Below are 27129 nucleotides of genomic sequence, written 5' to 3' on the forward strand. Positions count from 1 at the left end.
AGAACTATTGGGCTCCCAACGCGTTACTGCACCCGGCAGCCCCAGTGCTGCTCGGTGTGACCTGTTGGTGTGGGTCTGATCAGTGTCCAATACTCAACTTCGCTCCCTGAGCTTGACCTCCTAAGACATTGTTAACCCTGTGTTTGCTGAATATTGTTTTCCTCCATTGGATAACATTGAGAGAACCCTGAAAACTGCACTGTGTTGATTTCTGAAACTGCAAAGTATTTATGTTGGAAAGTCTATTTACCTGATTATGAAGGTGTTGGGTTTGAAATATATATAAAAATAATTATTTTTCTAAGTTGGTCTTGAATTTATTCTTTGAGTATGTGTCTCATTTATTGCCTCTGTGAGTACAGCAAATGCTTAGCACCACCCTGTGATAAGCCAAACTGCTCGCCCACACTACCACAAATAGAGCAATAGTCGTATCTACTTTTGCCTCTGCAAACCAATTGGGGATCCACTGGACTCTGCACAATGTACTTTATTTTAGTGCACCATACAGAGAGCCAGCTTCCTACGCCGCTCTACATGGTTTCTCACATACTGCCATGAACACCTACACACATCATCTTTCTAAAATCTTAACAGTTTCTTAACCCTTTTTAAACTTTTGTTTAAGGAGGACCACATTAAAACCTTTCATGAAATCAGTTATTTGCATTGTTCCTAATCTGTTGATACTCGATTTACTGCATTAAACATGAATAGATGAATAAATGAAATAGATCTGTAAAGCGCAACTGATACCCGTAGGGGGCCCTAACACCAACCATGGAACATTCTAGTACATAAAAGAAAAAAAAAAAATATCTGCCCTGCTCCGGATGCCTTTTTAAATCATCAGTGCTTTTCGTCTCCACTTTCAAAATCATGTCGTGTTTACATGTCTGTCCTTTTAAGTCTCTTGTTGAAGGCATTAATTTTTCTTTTATTCTGGGTATGCTAATTTTCTAAGCCTTTCTTCTTCCAGGTGAATGAGTTTTACCTTGCCCTTGGGGGAGTTGTTGCAGCTGTTTCACCTCCTACATGCATGAAAACACAAACCTGTAACTGAGCCCCCCCACTCCTTTCAAAACGGTACCTTAGACCGGGTGACTAATTGTCGGTTGCGTAACCTTTAAGAGATCAGTTTTTCAATCTTCACGTGATCTGTGTAGGAGTGCGGGGACTTGATGAGCGCCAACCACAAGGTTTCGTGTTAGCCTGCGATATTAATACCATAGAATGTGAAATACAAACACTCTTCGAAATAAAATCAGGCTGGAGGAAAAGAGCTCGAAAATGACACTTTTCACCCAACTTAAAAAAAAAAAAAAAAAAAAAATGTTTGATTAATTTCGTGGTGGTTGGTGGCTGTGTTTAAGAAGTTGTCCTGTCTAGCAGATAATCAGCACCTGCTAAAAGTGAAACCTGCAATATTGGAGCAAAGCTAACCTAATGATCCAGAAAAATCCCAAAAGAGGCGGGAATTGAACCCTACCTGTTTTTCCTCCTCCAGACGCGCCCGTTCCTCCTCCTTCCGCCGTTCCTCCTCCCGTTTTGACTCGAGCTTCTTCCGCTCCTCGCGCTCCACTTCTTCCGCCTGCAATAATAAAAAGGCGCTCAAAGAAACGCATCAGACTTCGTAACAACATGAGCTACTCCTCGCGTAGCAGCGGGCATGGGAATACATGCTGTAATGGTGTTCCTGACACTGAAACAGCGGAGCGCACAGCTCAGTGGCAAGTGTGGGACCCTCGCTGAGCGGCTGACCTAGATTCACTCCGTGCTCATTGCTAGAGATTGCTTCTCAGAAGTAACAATGCACTCAGCTCAGCAGCAATGCTTCTCAAAGTAACTGCACTCAGCTCAGCAGCAATGCTTTTCAAAAGTAACAAGGCACTCCGCTCAGCAGCAATGCTTCTCAAAAGCAACAACGCACTCTGTAGAGCAGCAGTGCTTCTCAAAAGTAACAAGGCACTCAGCTCAGCAGCAATGCTTCTCAAAAGTAATAATGCACTCAGCAGCTATGCTTCTCAAAGTAACTGCACTCAGCTCAGCAGCAATGCTTCTCAAAACGTAATTAGTTCAGCTGCAATGGTTTCCAAACCAAAAATACCAAGAACAACGCAATGCACAGTCATCTTGTTTAAAATAACTATTAAACACACAAAGGTAATTTTCCTTTTACCGTAGTGTTCCTACAAAATACAGGCAGATTAGATGATTATACTTACATATACACACATTATATATATATATTTACACATTTATTATTTGTTTCACTCTTTATTTGACCGTATTCACACTCATTTCCTACTTTGTACCCACATGTTCACTTCTAAGAAACGTGTACAGCGCATTAACAAATGCACATATAATTATTATAATACAAATACAATTATTTATAACAAAGACAAAAATTTTCAGCGACATACCTATCCCAAAAATTGAAAAGGAGTGAAGGGTGACACGCCCATCGCCCAAATACTCACTCCATAATGCCTCCTGAGCCATAATATATCTGAATAATGCCACATAGTGAACATGGTCGTCAAATGAGGTGCAAAACTCAGGATACTCTACAAGTAGGCACAATAAATTCATTAAAACTAGCTATAAAGAATTTGTAACTTTTGCCTGTTCATCTGGTTCGGCATATGTAAGAGCCACATCTGCTTCCTGTAGAAAGCGGATAGTCAAGACGCTGTATGGCACACATCATCGCACCATTCCACACCAGGTCACTTATCTGGCTGCGGAAATGACCAAGGCCGGGCCGTTCACTTTTACCAGAATCATAGAGATACCACAGATGAACACTCACTGTGGGCACAGCACCCTTGTCTACAAGTCCAATGTCCAGTTTATTACTTATTTTCACCTAAATGGTTCCATTGCCCTTCTCCTATTTTCTTGCACTGTTTGCATGGGCTTTGCAGGGTCCAGAAATGTTGCCTTCGAATGCTTAAGGTTCATCCCTTGAAAGAAAATGCTTTGAAATAATGCTTGGAATAAAAAGAATTATCTTACCTCCCTTTGAGCTTTTCGTGCCTGTTTCTCCTCTAGTTTCTTCTGTTTTTTGGCTCCAATTTTTCCAGAGGCCTGAGTCTCTGGGGCATCATCTCTTTCTTCCAGATCTACAATGTTTGACATACCACAGGGTCAGCTTAACTTCACGCATCTTTTATTAACATAATTATATTACTTTATCCAAATAATGGTATTAGAATTTAACACTTCAGTAACAAAAAAAGTTTACAAAATAAAACATGAGGGAACACGTAAGTGACATCATTACTGAAGAAAGAGGATATGGCCAACTGTTAGTGAACATGATTATGTTATGCAGTGCTTGCAGACCATTATTTTCTCAATTTTTGTGAAAAGGAGCTTGTGATCTGTGCCATCTTATAAATGTGTCGCCTGCCCCAGTAGCCTGCCACATTAATTTAATACCCCTTGGTTTTCTTCTTCTCAGGTTGCATTCTGACTAATAAGAAAAATCAATTTCCCTTGGTTGATCACAAGATAATTTTCTTCTTTGACCTCACGATTTGAAGGGGGATCATCAATTTCCACTTTGTAGCAACCATACTGGGCATCTGTCAGTATCCACATAGTGCAGAGGCCTTGATTACATGTGGCCTGGAAAAATTCCCATTATTACCCCGCTCTGGAGTTACTGTTAAAGGAGGGGCAAATAATTTTGGAGGCGGGGCAATAATGGGAATTACAAGTTTCTGGAAAATGAAAGCGACAAATTGGTGTTTTTGTACTGATTTCTCCATTTTAACACCCATCCTTCACACTGAGATGTCAGCTGCATTCAGAAGTTGAAATCCTTGAATGAATAACATGTTACAGGTACATCGGAATTTAGGCAGCCCAGAGGGAAAGAGGTACTGCAAGACCAATGCATGTTACTATTTTCACAGATGTTTTTTGTAAATTTGTTTTTGTCCCTTTCATGGTGTTAAGGGTAATATGATATGTAATCTCATCTCTAAGAGTATTTAAGACATTTGTAATTGAATCTGTCACTTTTAGGTTGATGTAAAGGGCACTGAATCTAGTCAGAGAGTTCTGCATTATGGTTCTAACTATAACTAGCAAATTTCAGTGGCTTTTTTGTTTTAATGCTCAACCGTAACTCCACTATAACCCTGGATATTTCTGTGAAGTCCAAAGATTTTTTTAAGCATATGTTAATGTGTCTGAAACAAAGCTAGCCTGAAAGTATTTTTTTTCTCATTGAATTTTCGGGTTTTTCGATCATATACCACATGCAACAGTTCACTGCACCCACTAACCATGGGCAGCCAGTCCCCCATTGCGCACAGCCTTTGGTCATGCACACCAGGGACTGGACACAGAGGGCATCATTACGAGTTTGGCGGACAGTTTAGGCCGTCCACCGAACTTCCAACAGGGAGGTCGCTGCCATAGTGACTACCTCCCCGCTGGGCCCATTAAAAGTTTCCCACTAGATCAGCGGGCGGAAACCTGAGAAAACCCTACATCATTGTCTGTGGCTCGTAATCGAGCCGGCTGCAATGATGTAGGGAGGGGGGCCCTCTGCACCCGTTCTCTGCCAGCCTTTTCATGGCGGTGCTACCGCCATGAAATCGCTGGCAGAGAACAAGGTCATAATCACCAGGGCAGCGCTGCTTGCAGAACTGCTCTGGCAGATTATGACCAACGCAGACGGCGGTCCCACCGAGGCACGACAGCCGTAGTCATAATATGGTGCTCAGACTGCTGCATTGGTGGCGGTCCGACCGCGAGTCTTGCAGACTAGTGACCGCCAGACTCGTAATGGGGCCCAGAGTCTGATCTGCGGCCTGGCACTGTGCATAACTCTCCATGTGTGATCCAACCCTCTTGCACACAGCCTTTGACTGTGCATAGTGGAGGTGGGTTGCAACGCTTGGTCTTCAGCCGAACCTGATGCACAGCCTTCCATGGCAGGCCTATCACCTCTGGACATCGACTTCAGTGGTGCACAGTGTACTGAATACTTTTTTTTCTTTTTCCCCAAAATTAACAAATACGTGCAGATTGATAGATAGTGATCTTAACTATCAAATATGCAGCCAGGCCCTGTACCCAACTCCCACAGACACGCATTATAGTGGCAGGCTGACAGCCCTTACTTTCCTTTTTTGTTTATGAAGCACTACATGTAACTGGTGAATGAAATTCAGCTGAGATTTGCTAGTCACTGACATCATAAAATATTTGCTGATTGTGGCACTCAAAATGGCTGAACCCCCTTTCCTTTTGGCTGGCGAGTCACATGTCATTTTCCGTTTTGTTTTTCTTTCGTCGGCCAAGACTTTTTCACAACTCTGGGTAACTCTGAGAACTCCCCAAGGGCCAGTGATGACTGGGATAGCCTCCTTATGGATATTTTTTGTTCACAGCACAAAATATGCGAGTTGTTGCGCACTTGTGAGTTTCAAGATGGCAATTTTTTCCCCTGCGCCATTATCTAGCCAATCACACCTCTTAAACTTAAAATGTGATTGGAAGGATTTGAGAATCATGGCTCACAACTGAAACGGAAGAGCTATACAAAAGTGTTAAGCTTTCATGACACGTTTGATGTAAATCTGCTCTGGATTTGGGCTACAGATGTGAGAAAAGTTTCCTAAGGAAGCGAAAATAGGAATTCTCTTCTTTTGTACTCACCCCCTCCCATTTAACTTTTTTGCCTTGCACTGATCTGAGCGAAAACTGGGATGCAGGACGTCAGCTGTCTGATATAGCGATCTGGCAAATTTTGTGCAAACCCATCAATGGGATCAAAAGTTATATGGAAATCAAAAAGTGCCTTTTCAATGGAAAGTGTGGTATAACTATACAGTGACTCTTTACTGTGCAATACCACTTCATATATTCAAATTCTTTGACATAAATAAAGCTGCCTTTTTTTCCCGTGAACAAAGAAATGTGAATGAACTTAAAGAGTGAGCAAGTCACTTATTATTCAACGAACAAGTTATTCTTTTTTCATAACTTCCCCAATGGAACACTCTAAAACAGTTTTGGTCTCTGTTGCATCTAGACTGGAGTGTTAAACTCTGAATTGTGTAAGGCACGGCCCAGTTAAAGATCTGTGATGATTTTGGAAAGTCTGTCTCTGCCTTAGAACATGAGTCAGAGGGAACACTTGATATCTTCATCTCAAAGGGAGGATACCGTTTTAAAAATCTATAAACATATTGTGGGCACTGGCGCTTGAAGTAGGGGTGGCGGTGCTGTAACACACCCCAAAAAAACATCCTGCAGTTCAGAAGGCGAAGAAGCAAGATGCCTTGAAATGTTACCTATATCATGTCATGTTTGCTGTGCGTTCAAGGGTCAATCGTCAGGCTATGTCCTGTGACAAAGTGGTTCATATTAGGAAAACTGGAGTTTATTTTTATATCTCTGTCTGCAAAATGAGAGGATTTTGTAAAAGTGACCCAGATGGCAATCTTGCAGGGAGGTGGGGTAGGGTACATGAAGTGGAAGGAAAGGCTGTGGGATGTCAGTTTTTTTTTTCTTTTTTTAAATACAACATTTGAATACCTGTAAATAAACTATACAAACACTTCAAAATAGCAGCAATTAGGAAAGCACAAATAAAGCATATTTTTGGTAATTTTGAAAGGTTACAGAAATAAAGATTTTAATAGGATCAAAACAAATCAAAACATTTTACTTGGTGATGCACAAATGATAAATATTTGCTGAAATCAGATTTCCGCACATCATTGTGTGCACTTTATAGTTTTACAAATAAAATTGAAACTTCATGCCTATGCAAACTGAGTGCCACCTCAACGGAAAATGTGCCATCTGCAAATGACATCGTGCTTCCTTACCGGTGCTCCTAAATGCACCACCGGATACAAACCATACCCTTACTACTCTCCTGCTGAATGGGAGTAGCTCATTTGCTACGCTGGTTCTTTGTGTAACACATGGATTTTTCACAAACCCTATGCCTCCAGCGACGCAATACTGATGAACACACCCGGGTAGGATTGATCGAAAATCCTGGAGTAGAAGAGCATCTGCTGATGACAGGTGAATCCGTTATACACGGGTGTGGAATTTAATAAAATATCTATTTGCTCATGGGACAGATTGTGTCATAATTACTTGTCCTGTTAAAAAAAAAAAAAACTACTTCCCCCCTTTGGAGCCATGTAGTGCAGCAACAAATTATGGCTGCAATCAGTTTATGCCAGGGCTAATATTATAGTAGGGCTTGATTACTAGCAATTTCAAGCCCTAATATAGTAATTTCCAAATTCTGCCATCTTTCTGCAGATCTGCATACTGAGGCTGGAGGAAGCAGTAAGCAATAGTTCCAGGGCTGGCATACCTCTGAGTCTGTGCAAACCTACTGACTTGCATGTTGTAAGGATTTCCACCAGCTCTTCTCTAATATTTTCCCATACTGAGAAAGGTTGGAAATTTACTCCTGACAAGGGCAGCAGAAGCAGATATTCTTCCAGGGTTGGGGAAAAAAGTGTTTAGAGGGAAAGTGAACTTGTAAAGGCTCAATAGATTTTTGCATGAGCAAATCTACACATGCATATTTGCATGTGCTAAAATACAGTTGAGAAATATTTTCTATGAGTACCATTTTCTGGTCTACTTCTGTAAATTCTTGTGAATTTATGGAGGTCACTAATGCAAAGACATATACCATGGGTGTGCTTTTGTGACTTTCTTTAGGATTTGGGCCCTTAATTAGGTCTGGCGTCAACCAAAACATTTTGTTTTCATTAAAATTCTGTTTCTCTCTCTATCCAGCTATCGGCTGTCTTTACTGTGAGTGACAGCATTCTGCTCTTCCACAAGGAGCATAATGGCACACAAAGCAGTTCAGTGCCAGGAACTACTGTGGCAATGTGTGCTTTTGAGAGCTAGGGGCCAGATGTAGGTAGGTTGAAAATTGCGACTTGCAATTTGCGAGTCCGTGCGACTCGCAAATTGCAAGTCGCAATTTGCTATGCAGAAAGGTGTCTCAGACACCTTCTGCAACTCGCAATGAGGTCGCAAAGACCCACCTCATTAATATTAATGAGGTGGGTCGCAGTTTGCGACCCCATTGCGAGTATGGGCACTCACGGGGATGGTGGCCTGCTGGAGACAGCAGACCACCATGTCCGTGACTGCTTTTTAATAAAGCAGTTTTTTTTTTTCCATCTGCAGCCCGTTTTCCTTAAAGGAAAATGAGCTGCACTTGGAAAAAAATACCGAAACCTTTAGTTTCGGTTTTTTCCAGAGCAGACAGTGGTCCACTGGACCACTGCCTGCTCTGAAAAAATATTTTTGTTTCCGTTCACAAAGGGGAAGGGGTCCCATGGGGACCCCTTCCCGTTTGCGACTGGGTTACCATCCACTTCAAGTGGATGGTAACTGCGATTTCATTTGCGACCGCGAATGAAATTGCATAGCGTTGTGAGTCGCAAATAGGAAGGGAACACCCCTTCCTATTTGCGAGTCGGAAATGTATTTTGCGAGTCGGATCCGACTCGCAAAATGCATTTCTGCATCGCGGAGAGGCTTTTGCGCCTCGCAAACGGCATTTTTCGCCGTTTGCGAGGCACAAATCCTTTCCTACATCTGGCCCTAAGTCTTTTTTGCTTTTGCTGTTACAATGGTGAGGGCCTGGAAGCTCCCACAACAATAAAGGTTTAGAAAAGTCATGTAAAAAAAAGACACATTGACAAAACCAGAAGACTGACCACCAATGTCGGATTGGTTGGCTTTGACCAGTGTTTGTTTATTTTCATGTTTCCCATAATCTTGTTAGAAATGGCTACACTGAATTCCATTATGAATATTTTTGGCAATACTAGCGTGCATCAACATATTTTACTCAATTATGCTTCAGAGAAATTGTACCTAAAATTTCACAGTAATTCAGAAAAACGTTTTTTTTTCCTCCTTACAATTTTTTTCTGAACATTTTATTCTGAAAGCAAAGAATAATCAATCTTGCTTACAAGCTTCTGCAAACATTTGCATCTAATCAGAGAGCATTATACATAGCCTCATATTGTTAAACTTTTCAAACGTGTGAACACATTTTATTTTTTATTTTTTATTGGAACCACTGTCAGTAGTGAAGTACGACCTTACAACGTCTATTTAGAGCGCTTACCCTAATGATAAAGGCTTTGCATTAATGAAGCAGGAATATAAATTTGAACTGCATTGATATGTGGACACAAATATTACTTCAACTGCAGAGAATTCCTTTCCCTGTAAACTGGCAGCCCAGGGGTGTGTGCTGCAGTGGGTTGAGCATACTAGTCCCAAGGACAAAATAAACATGAACATTTGTTGAATCCAAGCAATATGCCCTAGGCATCGGGCTACAGATATTCCCCGGATTATATAATAATTCATATTAGGGGAAGAAAACCATGACTTTGGAAATTATTTTTGTATATCTGATTTACAGTACACATTAAACCCCAGTTAAATGTGATGTGTTTTTCTTAAGGATACCGGGGATCGTGCAAGATATCTGTCAAAAGAGCATAGTAACTCTGTGGACATGAATCATATTACATCTATTTTGAGAGAGACTACAATGATATAAAATATTTCATTATATAAAAGACAACAATTGTGACCTGAACCATGCTCCTCTAATTCTCCCAAAATCAAGTTTCCAAGTATTTACCCAAGCCGTGCAGTTTTGGTCATTTTCTCCAAACCTACATGGCCCCTTCGTTTGCTGAGAGGTGTATTTGGATTCGACAAAGCTCCAATCATCCTGATATTCATTTTCATCTGCATTAAGAAGAGGGCTACTGACAGAAGACTGCAAAACCCCAATTAATTAGCCCGCGTGATTGTAGGTCTGACAATGGCAAATCAGATTTTCTTCCATTTTTATAGTAGGAATCTGGTCCAAAAGCATTAGAGCGTTTGACAACAGAACCAGACTATGTTGCACGTTTTGGGTTTTTTTTTTGGGAAAGGGAGATTAAACGATTTATCAAAAATCAGACAATGCTGAGCTGAGCCATGGATACAAACCAAGGGCCAGATGTAGCAAAGGGTTTTACCCATTCTGTCCTTATGGGAAAATGTGTTCGTACATATGGCCCCTAGTTCCCCAGGTTCCAAAGTTGGCAGACCTAGGCACTAGGCCATTTCACCTCCTTCTTACCACTCACTAGACACTTTCATTTTGAGCGTTATTAACAATCTCCCACTCGGTGCACTTTTCAGCCGGGGGTCCCAAAGTCAGCCCACACTACAGGTGCTCTCAAAAGCAAAGAATGTCCCGTTAGTTGCACGAGTTTCCTTTTCTAAACCTAACAACTTTGGTGAAAGAAACCACACAACCCAAACGCGCCTACACACAGTCTGGGTTTGTTTGCCTGACCACATTTTCACTGGTGAATTGAGTTGTTCTGAGCATAAACACGTTCCCCTTCTGCACAGATATTGCAATATGGCCTATATTTCAACACGTTTTCAACAAAATGATGCACAACAACAGTTTCAAATTAAAACAATAAACAGCTAGGTTTCCCCACCCCAAGTTATCCATGTTTAAAACCCAGGAACAAGGACTCGTACAAAAAAAAAAATCTCATGTATACCTTGGTACAGGAAATGCCTATTATATTTAATAATATGTATATAACCGATGTGTAACCAAGATTCAAGCGGCTGAGGCAATGAAGTATACGTCAAAGACCTGGAGTGGAAAACGAGATTAGAGTTTACAAGTCTTCCTCTAAATGGAACCTGTATTTTAATGAGTATTGTTATTCACAGTATGAACGTGCCAGTAGACCAAAGAAAGACAATCTGCCTTACTCAGTGTCCATTAAAATGTGTCCTGCCGCATACACCTGATTATGTACAGCTCATCATCTATATAACTACTAATGTCTATTACCTTGTGGCCCGTTCCACCTGCGCCCCCCAGACTTGCTCAAATTCTCCACTGAAAATTCTTCAGACAATTCACAGTGTTCACTCTAGACCACAGGACCTTGTCACATTTTTAAGTTACCCTTTGCTCTTGTACACCCCTATCTGCAGATATGCACAGTGGTCAAAGTGGGCGGGATTGGAGGGGCACGATGTGCCCCATAATGTTAATTTAGGGGGAAGAAAAGTGCCCTTCCTTTATGTGAACAGACTTCAGTCCTGGGTCAGTTAATTCTGTGACTTGAAATGCTTCAGCTTAAGTGTAAGGCAGAGAGAAAGACAGAAGCCTGTGCTATGAAACCGAGGGAGGGGCAGACAGATAAATAAGCCTTCTTGACAGGGTGCCTGCTTGCTAGAAGGAAATGTAAATGTGGGCAACTTGCCAATCGGCACAAGAAAAGGGTGCTTGGAAGTGATCTAGCTCTAGACACACTTTCTTAAATCTGGTGTCCGTTTAATCTTTTTCAAAATTCTGAAGGGTGAGAAGACATACATCAGTATTTATCAACACAAATAACAGTGAAACCTGTCAGCCACACAATTGATTCCAGAATCCAAATTAAGGTTCAAAGGGCTTTATCACCGACTCAAAGTCAAGCTTTCATAAATGAGTCTCAAAACCATGGTATAAATGTATAGAATCACCAAAGGAGGATTAAAGCGTTGCACAACGCTGAATTTAATCAGCATGTGCAGATCCAATATTTCAATAGCGATAATGCAGGAAATGAGAAAAAGCGTGCATTAAATCCAAATTCAAGTTTTCCTGACTAACAATTAAATATAGATCCCTAACTAAACTAAATACTAAAGGGATTTCAGGAAAAAGATTCAGCACTACAGAACTTCTGAAGAAGCTCTTATGAAGAGAGGTGTGAGTAGCATGAGCCCACTTAGGAAAACAGAGTGTGAGGTCTGTACCTCAGAAAGGTCGTTCTGATCAAGGGGCAAGGGGAATCTGAATCTACAACTGACTAAACCACACTTAAATCCTGATTCTTCCAGAACCTGACATCAAAGCCAAAACCTTCCACTGGACAACGGTTCTATAAATCTATTGTCTGACTGACAGTTGAGCCTTTGAAACTAAATCATTTCACCTTTGGTCTACTCTCATGTTGGGGAATTTCAGATTTGAGTTCGACTGGCATTTTCAAGTTACTCATCTGGACCTTGGTCACAGGCCTTCTTATCTTCTTTGTACAATGGCATCCTTATTAGCCAAAGACTCATACCATTGGACCAGCAGTTTAGGAAGATATGCAATAAAACAAGCTTTCACGATGAAGGTTAGAAATGCAAAAAGAACTTGGGCCTTCACTCCAGGCTAAGCTAAAATAAACATGAATACACTTTTAGTTTAAAGCGTTTTCCACATGCTTCTCCTGGTGAATATAAAATGATTATGGAAATAACATTTCCAAAGTACTATAACATAAACATATTTGCAAAACGATGAATAAATGTGGTTTGCATTTAAAGTTATATTCATACGTGCACTTTACTTGCATGCATTTCAGTGCACCACGTTATATAAACAACATTTTCACACATTTACACAGAAAAAAAAAAACTCCTTTATTTCACGGTATATGAGACATAATGGCACAGCCAAGTTATGCTCTCTCAGAAACAGTGAGCTAGATGTATCAAGCGTTTTTGCATTCGCAAACGGTGCGAATGGCGTTTGCGAATGCAAAAATGCCTTTCAGTATGTATGAAAGGCACTCGGTAGTCAATTTTAAAGAATCACTAAAATAGCGATTCCTTAAAATTGCGAACCCGTTTAGGAATCCTTATTTGCGATTTCTAAACCACATGTATCAAGCTTTTCCTTAATGTGAATTGGGCATAAGGAATCGCTATTACCACCAAGTTGAACTTGGTGGTAATCATGTGCAATTTTTTTTAAATGCATGAAAAATGCATTTTTAAAATTGACATGTAACGCACACATGCCCCTTTGGCATGTGTGTGCCTTACATGTCCTTAAAAAAAATGTTGGGGTGCAGCAGAGGGGGCCTTAGGCTCGCAGCACCCTGGGTTTTGCATTTCCCAAATTTGCAAATTCCAGTTAGGAATTCGCAATTCGGGAAATGCAAAAAAAAACGCAAATATGGGCCTACAGGCCCATAGGTGTGAATGGGGCCGGTATCTCAATTTGCGATTCGGTAGTAGCATTTGCGATTTTTAAGAAATCGCTATTACCGAATCGCAAATATGATACACACCATTTTGCGATTCAGAAATAGCGATTTCTTAAAAATCACTATTAGAGAATCACAAAATGGTTTGTTGATACAGCTAGCCCCATATTCTTTAATTGATGAAATCACTTGATGCTTCCTGATGACACAGATTTATTGTTTTTGAGGGGTATTGCAATGGAGTTACCAGTTGAGCTGTGAGGCTTTTTTTTTTTAAAGTCAGTTATAACAAAATTTAACTACTTAATGTCTGGGTATTACAGAGATCTATATTTTGGAAGCACAGCCAATTTTATACTGTGTGTAATGCAAGTTTCAAATAATGACTTTGATGTTCACCATGCTGTCTATCACAGACTTAGACCTCGTAGCACTAAACATACCAAGTCACTATTCTCCACTGTATCAACTAGGATTCAATTCTGTGGCTCTCTGGTAACACACAGACCTTTGCAGTGCAAGAACTCATAGAGGTTTCATAATGTACGATAATGCATTTTCCAGTGATTAACTTGCATTTATTTTTCATTTAAGCTGTGTGTTATTTTATATGTAGTTAACTGAAGGTGAAAGATGAAAAAAGTTACAGAATATTTAGTTTTTGGCCACACCTTTGACTCCCACCCACACTGACCCATCCCAACCCCCTCTCTATGCAGCATTATAGTTCCCATCCTTTTTTAAATGCACTTCGAACGCTGGTTATGCACCCATCAATGTCTATGCACCACATGTGGTGTGGCTGGGCTTTACTTTTGTGTAATGTCTCTTCACACCAACACCACTTCCTTCGCCCATGCCACTAGCCAGCGTGACATCTTTTGCTTTGAGTAAAGTGGGCTAATACCAGCTAGATGCAGCAGCTCTATAGAGAAATGTCAGCTAACCAACAGGCACTAGCAAAGCAATAGCTCTTGCTAGGTTATAAGTGAAAGCTTTTTCACTGACTGCCGATTTTTTGGTGTGTGTATGTGGCTCAGTGAGCGCATGAAGTGTAAAAATTATTTCAGTTGGAGGGATGAATGAGTGCATGGAAGTGCATAGATAAATGAGTGACTGATAACATGGCAAGGTGAATGCATGCGTGAACAGTTGACTAAAGATTGCGGAGCAGAATGAGTGAATGGGTGAGAGAATAGAAGGTATGCAGACAGGCTAAGGCCTCAGGGAACAGCAGTGATAATGCTATATAAACTGACAACTGTCACTTATTTTTAATATCACAACACAAAACTGCAAAACATTTTAAAGTTGATTTTATTCCCACTAAGTATCTACACTAAATACAGGGACACTGATGTTGTAATTAAGTTAAGCAATGCATATGTAAAAAAAAATATCTCCTGTTGCATTTCATTACTGTGACTACTGTATAAAATAGCAATATCAAATCATTGTGTCCAGGAATAGAGCTCACATTTTTTTCACAGACGTTTTTTGGTCGAGCGTAAGCGTATGGCCTGTTGCATACTTTTAGTATACTTACTTCTGTGGGCTTAAAGCCATTTCATTTGTTCGTTTCAGTACCATTGAAAAATCCCTGCTTGCTTCTGGTTAGTCATGCCTCTTTGTCCCTCCTTTTTCTCTTTGGGAGCAGGGACTAACTACTGTATGATTAGGCTTTGTTGTGTATCTGTTCTATGGGGAACTTTTTTTTCTTGGTTTCCTCCTCCTGTGAGTTAATGTGCTTACAATGCTGAGCTCACGGGCACTGTACACGCACCCTACTGCTTTGTCCAAAGTGCTTAAATTGCAGTCCCCCACGCTGTATTCTTGCTTGTCCCGCCACCCAATTACCCGCCACCCAATTACCCTCCTCCCGCTGTTGCTTAACTCCTGTGCCACGTGGCCGCTTGCCCCGTTACCCCTTGTGTTCTTTTGCCTCGCTGCTTCACGCCCACGGTGGTATGCTGTTTCTTCCTCATTTTCAGGCATCTTGCTGTTTCTTTGCGATGTCTGCGGGGTCTTTTTTTTTTTGCAGTTTTATGTAGCGCGACCTCAACACAAAGGTATTGGAGTCCTTTATAATTTTTTTGTTGTTTTATATAGCGCAAACTCGATACAAAGATATTACAGCACTTTACGTGAGCACTGGTTACATTACACAAGAAAACATTCCTTTTTGGTAGCAAGGGGAGGTTAAGTGATTTGTCAGCAATCACAGGATGTTGAGCCGGTGCCAAGACTCGAACCGTGTTCCCCAGCTCCATGGTCAGCAGCTCTGGCCCTTACGCCACATCCTGCGTTCTTGGGGCAGTCTGGGAATATATATATATTTTTTTATATACGGCTTGATAAGACAGGTTCTGCTAATTTGACTGTGCTGCAAAACAGGTTCCAGTCATAACAAAATCACTGTAATTTATTTGCATCGACCTTCCCGAGATGAAGAGGAAAAAAGCGCTGTCAGGATTGTAATCTGTGACATTCTCGTTCTGTCAGGACCTCTGCAGTGGGTGCATTAACCATCTGACTTGAGTAGAGCTTAACACTGGGCGATAGCACATGCTCTTGATAACCTCCGGAAGGTCATCAACCAGGCACATAGGTTAGTTCTAGGCAAGAAGGTGGTGAAAGGCGTTGTCTCCAAAATGGTGGAAAAGGAGTCGTGATTCCAGACTCAAGCGCTTCAAGGTCTCAAGCTTGATAACAAAAAACATCTAGCCTTGGGATGCAAGTTGGGCCTCTTCAAATAGAGTTCAGTTAGCGCAAACTTGATACAAAGGTATTACAGCGCTTTACATGAGCATCTTTTACATTACACAAGAACACATTCATTTTTGGTAGCAAGATTAAATGATTTGCCCAGAATCACAGGATGTTGAACCGGCCCAAGACTCGAACCCTGTTCCCCAGCTCCAGAGTCGGCGGCTCTGGGCCTTACGCCACATCCTATCCCCCAGGGTTGTTTATATTGTGCGTGGTGGGGCAGTCTGGGAATAACCTGTTTTTTTTTTTATATAGTGCTTGGTAATACAGATTGTGTCACTTCATAGCACTGCAAAGCCGGTGCTATTCTTAACAAAACTCGCTATAATTCATTTGCATCAACCTTGCAGAGATGAAGGGGTGAAAAGCTATGTCAGGATTGTAGTCTGTGACATTCTCGTTCTGTCACGACCTATACAGTGGGTGAATTAACCACCTAACTTGAGTAGAGCTTAACACGTTGGCATGTGCTCTTGATAACCTCTGAAGGGTCACCAACCAAGCACATAGGTTAGTTCTAGGCAAAAAGATGGCAAAAGGTGTTGTCTCCAAAATGGTGGAAAAGGAGTCGTAACTCCAGACCCAAGCACTTCACGGCATCAAGCTCTATAGCAAAAAACATCTAGCCTTTGGATGTAAATTGGGCCTCTTCAAATAGAGTTGTTAGTCAAGGCAGCCATTTCTCTAACCCTGCATCGCAAAGAAACAAACACAAGGGTGCCACAGTGAGAGGAACAGCATATCATAGAGCACGAAAGTGGAGCAAATTCTATCACGTCCTCCTCTCAGAATTCACTGGTGTCATGGCTTTAATGAAAGTTTCCTCACAGCAACTGTGAACTTGCAGATACCACTTGCAGAAGCGCTATCTAAAACAGTGCTCGAACAGTACTGCTTCCTGTTTGAAAAGGCACCACCTCGAATACCCCCCAAAGTCACTGTCACAGGCGCAGAGCGCTTCCCCATCACCCTCGGGACTCCTGTGTATAAAGATCCACACATCGTCTGTCACAGTCCAGTAATGTCTTACCTGCTCTCCTCTATTCCATCCCCAGGCTTCATGTAACCACTCCACCAAGTTCCCATGCATCATTTGATGTAAACGCTATGCATTATTTCTGATTGCCGTGGTTACCAAGTACATAGAAAATCAATGTCAGGAAAATATCTTTCTGACCCTATCAAGTGGCCTTTTTCTTACTCCTGCTACTGGTGATCCACTCAGTGCTTCACCACACCTCCTTGTTCTATAGGAATATACCTGTCTTTGTTTATATGGGTACACACACCAAGTACTACATCTCAAAGTCAATCCTGGACAGTTACAGTAAAGACTCCATGGGCAGGAGATGTTTTAAACAGGAGAACTGTTCTTTCACATACTGTGGCCACCAGGACCAGCCACTGCTTGTACATATGTAACCCAAATGTGTCATTGTGATTGAAGTCTTTTTTTGTATAAGACAACAAACAGGCAGGACCCATGCCAGGCGTGCAGGGTAACCACTGTGTAAATAAGTTCCATATAAATTATTTTTATGTAATTCATCTCATGTGGGTAAAATAAAACTCAGACATGGTTCTGGACCTACCTTGGATTCCCAAAAAACATACATTTGAATCATTTTCATAGCCCCAAAAAATGTCAATGAACCAGCCCATTGGAGCCTCACTGGGCACCACTGGTCTAGGCGAAAAAACACTCTATCGTCCAAACCCAGGCTTCCCGCTCTACTCTAAGTGGTCCAAATGTCAAGGCCAAGGCTTCAAATTTTACAACACCAACAGAGATAATGCTGACTTCAAAACCATCAGCCAGTGTGCAAATGTATGCACTGAAAAGGCACAGTCAAGGCCCAAAAGTTTCAGGTACATGCATCTATTCTACAGAGTCCAGTCCTGAGCCGAGGGCTGTCAAAATACTATTAACCCAAGGCAGTGCTATAAATGAATACAGAGTACCAGCGCTTCTGTATTTCAATTTAAAACACTGACTGAGGGTCACAGATGTTGCACCTCTGGAACCTATCCTGTCAGCCCATCTACCACTAAAGCTCTGTTTCACCAATCTGCACACATTGGAAGCCTCCTGTTCAGTTAAGCTGCCTCTTCTGTTATTATCTTTGGATACAGTCAATGTTTTTTAAAAGTTAGGCTGGTATTGCCAATGTAGAGGAATAATTCCTTTAAAAGTTTAACACACAGAAATATGGGGCTGCCCCCTTTTCTTTGCTCCGAACTCTTTGGAACCCCTCATTCTTACAGTTGCCACAAAAGTGCCTCTTTGTGGCTTGTTTGGTGCCATAAAGGTTTAGGTAAACATACTAAAAAGGGTTGCATCTCTAGAGTATCACAGCCAGTCTGTAGGAATGAGGCAAAAACACTCCCAAGATGGTGGCCTTGTTGTGTCCTCTCTCCTGCAGTGACAGGCCTGGGTGGGTTGCTGTGGCACCTGGCATACATCCACTACACTCCAAACCAAAACACATAGGCAAAAGATATTGTCATTTACAACGCCAATAGCTCTAACTCTCACAAATGCAAGACCTATTGCATTGCAAATGTGTGTTTCCTTTGACGGCCAACCAGGTTGTGTGTGTGCTTTAATAGTAAAGTTGCTATAATGATTGTTGGAGTTACCTTTTCTTAAAGAATTTTATAGAACCAACATCTCAGTTGAACACTGCACAAACAGTACAGAAATATGAGTAAAATATGCGTATTTTGAAGACTTTTGCAAGCAGCTTTTCTACACAGTTAGGTTTCCACAGCAAAAAAAGATCAAAATGAAAATGCACTTTATGCTGCTAAATCGTATGTTCCTTTTTTGAAGTTATTTGTGGAAGGTAAAACAACACTACGTGAAAAGCCAATGGGACTCAGCTTTATTACTGGTGAAGCCAGATGCACTAACAGCCCTAAACCAATTGTAAATCATTTACAAAAGTCGAGGTCGGACAAGCAAGTTTTAAAGTACCAAGTAACCAGGCAGCCACGAACTCCAAGGATCACTGTGGTTATTGGGCTGTTACTGGGCTAATGAGAGAAGATTACAGGGCACCTGCCATCTGTCCTGAGCATACAGTCATAGACATACAGTAAAATGAACACTGTACTTGAGAAAAGAAACTTGGTTTCCACCAACTTCAGCAACATACAATAACACCAGACTTAGGGCCGAATTATGACCCTGGCCATCTTCAGACCGCCAGGGCTGCGGAGGTGGACTGACCGCCACCAAAGCGGTGGTCCAACCGCTTTGGCAACGGTCAGACAAGCACATTATGACTGTGGTGGTTCAGCCATGGTCAGTACGCCAGCACCACCAGTTTCTCTCCACTGGAGGGACTGGCAGTCCTAATCCATGCGGCCGCCCTGGGGATTACCACCCCCTCTCCATCAGCTTCTACATGGTGGTTGCACTCTATGCACTGCAACATTGCCGCCGGCTCAATTATGAGCCAGCGTCAATGTTGTGGGCTGTTCCCTGCTGGGCCGGTGGGCGGAAACACTGTTTGTCTGCTGACGCAGCAGGGAACTTGTAATGGGGCCTGCGGGAACGTAGCCACACTGGCGGCACCCTGACCGCGGGAGTTTGGCAGGCAGCCTTTTCCACCCACCAAACTCGTAATGACCCCCTTATTTTCTAGTAGAACTATTGCAAGCGAAGAAAGACTACAGGGTGGCAGGTTCTAAAGTAAGTTTGGTGTCCATCTTGGAATGTGTTTATTTATGCTGTTGTTATCAGATAATGGATGACTTAGAATAAAACTCCACGGCCATGGAGATCCGAGCAACGTTTAAACAATTATGGATATGAATAGTAATTGTTATTTTTGATATGAGTGAAATAACTAAAGCTAGTTTGCACATACGTGTAAAACACAACTTCAAATATCAAGAAGTTATCAATGGCCCACCATCAGGAGGTACACGGACTCTGAAACTGCTGAAGCAAGTCTAGGCTTGTGGACAATGTATTTTATTTGCAAGCTTCAGCTTCATGGTTACTACTGAGAACGTTACCTGAGAGTGGGAGAGGCAGAGACAAATTTCCAACATTGATTTCCACACAGAGCACAAGACGTTCCTTACCATACTGAAAATAATGTACCAGAAAGAACGAGAAGTCTGACTGGTTGCACTGTATAGCACCGGGGTCTCCAACCTTTTCTGTAAGAAGAGCTAATTATATTAAATGAAAATTATCCTGAGCTTCTGATATTATTAGTGTTGTTATGCTGACCATATTACGCAAGATTATAGTGGCCTCCCTATGCAAGATGACCAGCAGTGATGACCTCAATGCATTAGGCAGGGTTACAAGTAGTATGTATAAAAGTCACAGATAATTTGTAATGTCTCCAGGTGGAAATACTTATCAGTCAGAGCTGCAAAGCTCCTAGCACCAAGGTAATATTAACAAGTCTCCCCCACGCCACAGGAGTTATCACTCACATTTTAGCTTTCAAAGTATTTTGGAAATCCAACCATTTTTCTTCATATACCATCTTGTGGGTTCTGAAAATACACACATTTTCATCTCAAATACATATTTTTCAATTTTGGTATGAATATATAAATTCTGTCAATCAAAGCTTTCTCATTCAGGAAACTGGGCCGCATTCAGGAAAGCTGCTCAAAGGCAGCTGGAGAGCTACCAGTAGCTAAAGAGCTACTCGATGGAGAAGCCTGGTACAGCACCAGGCATGTGGAATTTTTAAACAGGATTGAAAACAGAAATGACAACTATGCAGTGCGTAGTGGTCACACATGTTGTGTTTCTCTTGCTGCAAAAGGAGGTTTTGCCTCTTGTCAACCCGTATTTCATTTGGAGTCCTAGATAAAATGGTGCCACTCACAGCGAGGGGAGACAGTGGCTGAACCTGCCTTACCCATTGCCCCATAAGCATGCTGTGGAGGGCGGTAGAAAAAAAGGGGTGATAATTTACCAGACCAGTGGATGAAGAGTTCTGACCCAAAAATCCCTATGTATGTATATATTTCATTTAATAATTATTTTAGAAATCATGAGTCTCCTGGGGTCAGACTGGCCTATTGAGCAATCAAGCAGTGCCCGACGGGCTGGTCTTGTAGATCAGTATGTGTGCCGGCTTTCTGACTATTAAAGGTCTGTTTTGTGGTCTGCAGGGATGGTTTTACTGTTAATATCCTGATATTAAACATTACCTGCAGCAAGCTGAAATCATACAGTCTTCCAGACCTTGCAAAACACATATACCGCATGTCTTCACAAGTTCAAAGCTGCCCCATATATGCAAACATGGGCCACGTTCTTAGCTATTTAACTCACTAATGGGGGCCACTTTAATTTTGGTGCCGGGGCATATTTTCTGTCTCAGTCCAACCCTGGAGCCTCACAAAAACCCCTGTCTCATAGGCCAGACCTAATTAATGGTACATCTGCTCCTTCTCCCCCACTTCTGCCTTTTTGGTAGGCTCCTACTCTCTTACAATGCACATGTTCTGTAGAGAGTTATGAAAACCTTTATTTCCTAAGCTTTTAGCTTTATATTATGCACATCTATGGTTGCTTTCCTACTTTTGTGGGTTTTTCACCTTTCCCTTGTTGCTGAACGCTGATTCAATGACACATTTCGATGAAGACAAACCCAATACATTGGTTTGATAACTATGCTACGTTGTCATCTCATTAAGACCTGGATGAAGTGTGCCAGACCATTACGCTTCTTGCAATGATTAACTCATATCATCATTGTTAACCTTGTGTTGGACAATATAATGTCTCCAATTGCTGCAAAGCTCTCCGACACTCGTCTGGATTAGGTTCCCCTACAGAAAAACTGAAATAAATAACCGCGGGAGAAGTAGGGGTAAAAATCTATATTGTGGGACTCTACCCTAAAAATAATCAACCCTTCCACTATTGCTTTTTAGGCTTAACTTTCATGGTGTTAGAGCAACAAAACACAAATTAAATGAAAGAGCTACATGAATTACTTGAAATAATTCCTCATGGTTCTGCGCTTCAGACGCGCACTTTCTCCTTTTTCTTTTATTACTAATCTTGCATTTAGAGATAGTAGGGAGAACGGAAGATGCGGATTTTGTAACTGCAAAAAAACTTCTAGCTCCAGTTTTCGCCCTCCACATAACACGAAACTGCAGAAGACCATGGATCACTGCCCACTTTATCAGCACAGATGTATTTTTGTTCAGTGGTTAACTCTGGATCAAATGTTAAACTGTGTATGGACTAAAACCACTTTAACTGGGCAACCTCATTGTGTTCATAAGTTTACACTTTAATCTGTTTTTGGTCCAGAGCTCGCCCCCCATGTCCGCAGCACCAACCTGCTGTCTCCTGCCTCTGACCCCCGCCCCCGCTGCTGCTAGCGTGTTCGAGGCCCTCCTCCACCCGCAGGCATCCTCCTGCGCCTCATCCCTGGTGTCTAGTGGGCTCTAGTAAGCTTCACTTGACCCGTGTGCCGCTTTCCGCCGTCCAGTAAGTGTTTCTATTTTTGCAGCGCCTTGCCTCCTTGCGCTTCTGCCCCCGTCGTGCCCCTTCTGATTGTGCCACTTTTCGCCGTCTTGTAAGTGCTTTCTATTTGTTTTTTTCAAGCGCCTTGCTTCCTGCGCATCTGCCCCCGTTGTGCCCCTCTGATTGCTGTACCCCAACTGTATTTTGTGCCATTAGTGTATTTTTGTGACTGTTTTTTCAATTTGTGCCCGACTTGTTTCTGCCTTGTTTTTCTTGTCTTCGCCCCTTGTGCGCTCCCCCTTGCAGTCCTCTCCCTGCCGCTGCCTCCCTGCGGCCCGCCCCCCTAGCGCCCCCATTCGCCGCTCCCTCCTGCCTCCCGCCTCCCAGCTGCTCCTCCCTCCCCCCTCCCTTCTTAATGGCTGGCGCTGCGCGTCGCGAGTGAGCGACCTCTGACCTGTTTTTGGTCCAGAGCTCGCCCCCCACGTCCGCAGCACCAACCTGCTGTCTCCTGCCTCTGACCCCGGCCCACGCTGCTGCTAGCGTGTTCGAGGCCCTCCTCCACCCGCAGGCATCCTCCTGCGCCTCATCCCTGGTGTCTAGTGGGCTCTAGTAAGCTTCACTTGACCCGTGTGCTGCTTTCCGCCGTCCAGTAAGTGTTTCTATTTTTTCAGCGCCTTGCCTCCTTGCGCTTCTGCCCCCGTCGTGCCCCTTCTGATTGTGCCACTTTTCGCCGTCTTGTAAGTGCTTTCTATTTGTTTTTTTCAAGCGCCTTGCTTCCTGCGCATCTGCCCCCGTTGTGCCCCTCTGATTGCTGTACCCCAACTGTATTTTGTGCCATTAGTGTATTTTTGTGACTGTTTTTTCAATTTGTGCCCGACTTGTTTCTGCCTTGTTTTTCTTGTCTTCGCCCCTTGTGCGCTCCCCCTTGCAGTCCTCTCCCTGCCGCTGCCTCCCTGCGGCCCCGCCCCCCTCGCGCCCCCATTCGCCGCTCCCTCCCGCCTCCCGCCTCCCAGCTGCTCCCCCCTCCCTTCTTAATGGCTGGCGCTGCGGGTCCGTGCCGCTGGCGCGCCGGAGGCGTGCCAGATGCAAGCCTGTCTGCGCCCGTCGGCACTGGGCGCTGTCCAGGCGCGACCCCCCCTGGCCCTCACGCCCCCGCGCCCCATGCCTTCGCTACTCGGCCAGCGAACTCCTCGCCCTCAACCCTGGCCCCTCCTCAGAGTGCTTCCTGGCCACCCCGAAGCACACCAAAGGACCTTTTTCCTGCCGCACCTGCAACTTCACCTGCAACAAAACAACGAAACCAGCAACAACCAACACAAACCACCTGCACTGCATCCTCCTCAACACACCCTCCGCATGAAAGCACACCATCGAACTGTGGGGCCTGCTCGACACCACCGCCCCAGACGTAGCCTTCCTGACCGAAACCTCGTGGAACGACTCCTCGGCCCCTGACATCGCCATCGCCATCCCTGACGGCTACAAGATCACCAGAAGAGATCGCACCAACGGAATCGGCGGAGGAATAGCCATCGCCCACAAATCTACCCTTAAGATCCACACCCACACGGACGACACCCTCAAGACAGCCGAACACCTCCACTTCCAGATTCACACAGACCCCAACACTACCCTCAGAGGAACCCTCATATACCGCCCTCCAGGACCTAGAGCCCTCTTCAGCGACGCCGTCTCCGACCTCGCAAGCACCCACGCCCTCGCCTCTTCAGACTACATCCTCCTGGGAGACCTAAACTTACACCTGGAGAACAAGAATGACGTCAATACAGCATCGCTGACCACCAACCTCTCCAACCTCGGACTCCGTCAGCTGGTCAACACTCCCACCCACATCGCCGGCCACACCCTTGACCCACTCTTCACTTCAGGCAACCACATCTCTTTCAGCCACACCTCCGAACTCCACTGGACCGACCATCACTGCGTCCATTTCTCCTTCAAGAAAAACACCGAACACCATCGCACTCCTCTACCGCCTCACCGCCGCTGGGGAAAAGTCACGAAGATCAACTTAACAACACCCTCGCCAAAAACCCACCACCCGACCCCACAGACCCGGACTCCGCCGCCATCAACCTCCAACAATGGATCCTCGACTGCGCCAACACCCTAGCCCCGCTCAAGAAACCCACCGCCAACCAAGAAAAGAAAAAAACAGCCTGGTTCACAGACGAACTAACCACCTCCAAACGCACCTGCCAGAAACTCAAGAAAAAATGGATCCTCGAGCGCACACCCGAGAACCTCGCTACCCTCAAGGAAGCCAACCGTGAACACCACCAACGGATCCGACTCGCGAAGCGCTCCCACTTCACAGAACGCCTCAACAACAACGCTCACGACTGCAAGGAACTCTTCGGCATCGTGAAGGAACTCGCCAACCCCAACGCCACTGTCAACGACATCCCTCCATCCCAGAAACTCTGCGACGATCTCTCCACCTTCTTCTACCAGAAAATTGCAGCCATCCATGACAGCTTCAACACCTCACCTCTGCCAGACCCCACCCCCAACAACTCCTCCCACGCCGACCACATCACCACCTGGAACCAAGTAGACGACGCCAAAACCCTAAAGACCATGAACTCCATCCACTCAGGATCTCCCTCTGACCCCTGCCCACATCACGTGTTCAACAAAGCCGACGTCACCATCGCCCCCGCACTCCGAAAGATCATCAACCTCTCCTTCAACACCACTACCTTCCCGGACAGCTGGAAGCACGCAGAAATCCAACCCCTCCTCAAGAAACCTAAGGCTGACCTCAACGATCTCAAAAACTTCCGACCGATCTCCCTCCTCCCTTTCCCAGCGAAAGTCATCGAGAAGATCGTCAACGCACAGCTCGCCCACTACCTAGAAGACAACTCCATCCTTGACCCCTCCCAATCTGGCTTCAGACGAAACCACAGCACAGAGACTGCACTCCTCGCCGCCACAGATGACATCAGACTACAAATGGACAACGGTGAAACCTCAGCCCTGATCCTCCTAGACCTATCAGCCGCCTTCGATACAGTCTGCCACTGCACCCTACTAACCCGCTTACACGAAGCCGGCATCCAAGAAAAGGCCCTCAAATGGATCTCCTCCTTTCTCTCCGGCAGAACCCAGAGGGTCCGACTCTCACCTTTCCGCTACAATGCCACCAACCTCATCTGCGGCGTACCCCAAGGCTCCTCACTAAGCCCAACGCTGTTCAACGTCTACATGGCCCCCCTCGCACAACTGGCCCGCCAGCACAACCTCAGTATCCTCACCTACGCCGACGACACCCAACTCGTCCTCTCCCTGACCAAAGATCCTCTCACCGCCAAAGCCAACCTCCACGAGGGACTGAAATCCATCGCCGAGTGGATGAACAACAGCCGCCTGAAACTCAACTCTGACAAGACGGAAGTCCTCATCCTCTGGCGCACTCCCTCGGCCTGGAACGACTCGTGGTGGCCCATCGCCCTAAGCCCCCCACCCACCCCAGCCAGCCACGCACGAAATCTCGGCTTCATCCTCGACTCCACCCTCACCATGTCCAAACAGGTCAACGCAGTCTCATCCTCCTGTTTTAACACCCTCCGAATGCTCCGCAGGATCTTCAAGTGGATTCCAACAGGAACCAGAAAGACAGTGACCCAAGCCCTCGTCAGTAGCAGACTCGACTACGGCAACGCACTCTACACAGGCATCCCAACAAAAGACATCAAACGACTCCAACGCATCCAGAACGCATCCGCCCGCCTGATCCACGACATACCCCGCCGATGTCACATCTCCCCTCACCTGAATGACCTCCACTGGCTCCCCGTGGACAAGAGGATCACCTTTAAACTCCTGACCCACGCACACAAGGCTCTACACGACACCGGACCCGCCTACCTGAACACCAAACTCAACTTCTACGTTCCCTCACGTCAACTACGCTCTGCCAACCTTGCCCTCGCCATCGTCCCCCGAATCCAGCGCAAGACCTCTGGCGGCAGATCCTTCTCCTACCTCGCCGCCAAAACCTGGAACTCACTCCCGACCTCACTGCGCCAGACCCAGGACCTCCTCACCTTCAGGAGACTCCTCAAGACATGGCTCTTCGAACGATAGCAGCACCCCCCCCCTAGCGCCTCGAAACCCTAACGGGTACATAGCGTGCTTTATAAATTATTGATTGATTGATTGATTGGCAGAGAGTGATGTTAGCAAAAAATAATTTTACTATAATCTTGTATCTATCTGAATGAGGAGTTATTGGGCTTATCAGCCAAATTGATCTTGTATGCCATCAGTATTTAGAAGTGCGTGCTCTGGATGCAAGCCATGAAATAACCTACCAGGCTTTAAAATACGCAAAGCTAGAGAGCCCTGGCCATCAGCTGCTGTCTACACTTGAAGCCAAGGGACTCAGGGCATTAAACAGGAAGTTTGTTACAGACCATCTGATGGTAGCGAGTAAAAAATCCATATCACCAAACTCATTTCTGGATTACGTATTTGTCTCCTTTCACGTATTCCACAGGGTCACAATGTTTATTGTGGAAGAACGCCGAGAAAGCGACCATCAGCCTCGAACGGTAGAGATCACAAACAAAAATCAAGATTTTGCCCACAGGTACAATATATGCCTTCAAGACTCAGGAACAACTTGGAGTAGTTTAAGATGGACGGAACTCGCCCAGGAAAAATATGAGTGGTGGAAAAAGACTGACCCGCGACTCAACTCAATCAAAGGTTTCTACAAATCCAGGTTTTTAGCACTAAGATTCGGCCTAACACCAACAAAAGATGCAC

General features: G+C 44.2%; 1 protein-coding gene across 1 annotated transcript in view; it reads right to left on the minus strand.

The window, feature by feature from the left end:
• Positions 1 to 27129, minus strand: part of DDRGK1 (DDRGK domain containing 1) — a 124577-nt gene that overhangs the window by 48465 nt on the left and 48983 nt on the right. The window contains exons 3-4 of the mRNA XM_069204951.1: positions 3022 to 3128; positions 1490 to 1591 (exon numbers count right to left, since the gene is read on the minus strand). Of these exons, the coding sequence (XP_069061052.1) occupies positions 1490 to 1591; positions 3022 to 3128 (209 nt within the window). The remainder of the gene's footprint in view (positions 1 to 1489; positions 1592 to 3021; positions 3129 to 27129) is intronic.

Source organism: Pleurodeles waltl, chromosome 1_2, assembly GCF_031143425.1.
Source record: "Pleurodeles waltl isolate 20211129_DDA chromosome 1_2, aPleWal1.hap1.20221129, whole genome shotgun sequence".
In the NCBI taxonomy this organism is placed as follows: domain Eukaryota; kingdom Metazoa; phylum Chordata; class Amphibia; order Caudata; family Salamandridae; genus Pleurodeles; species Pleurodeles waltl.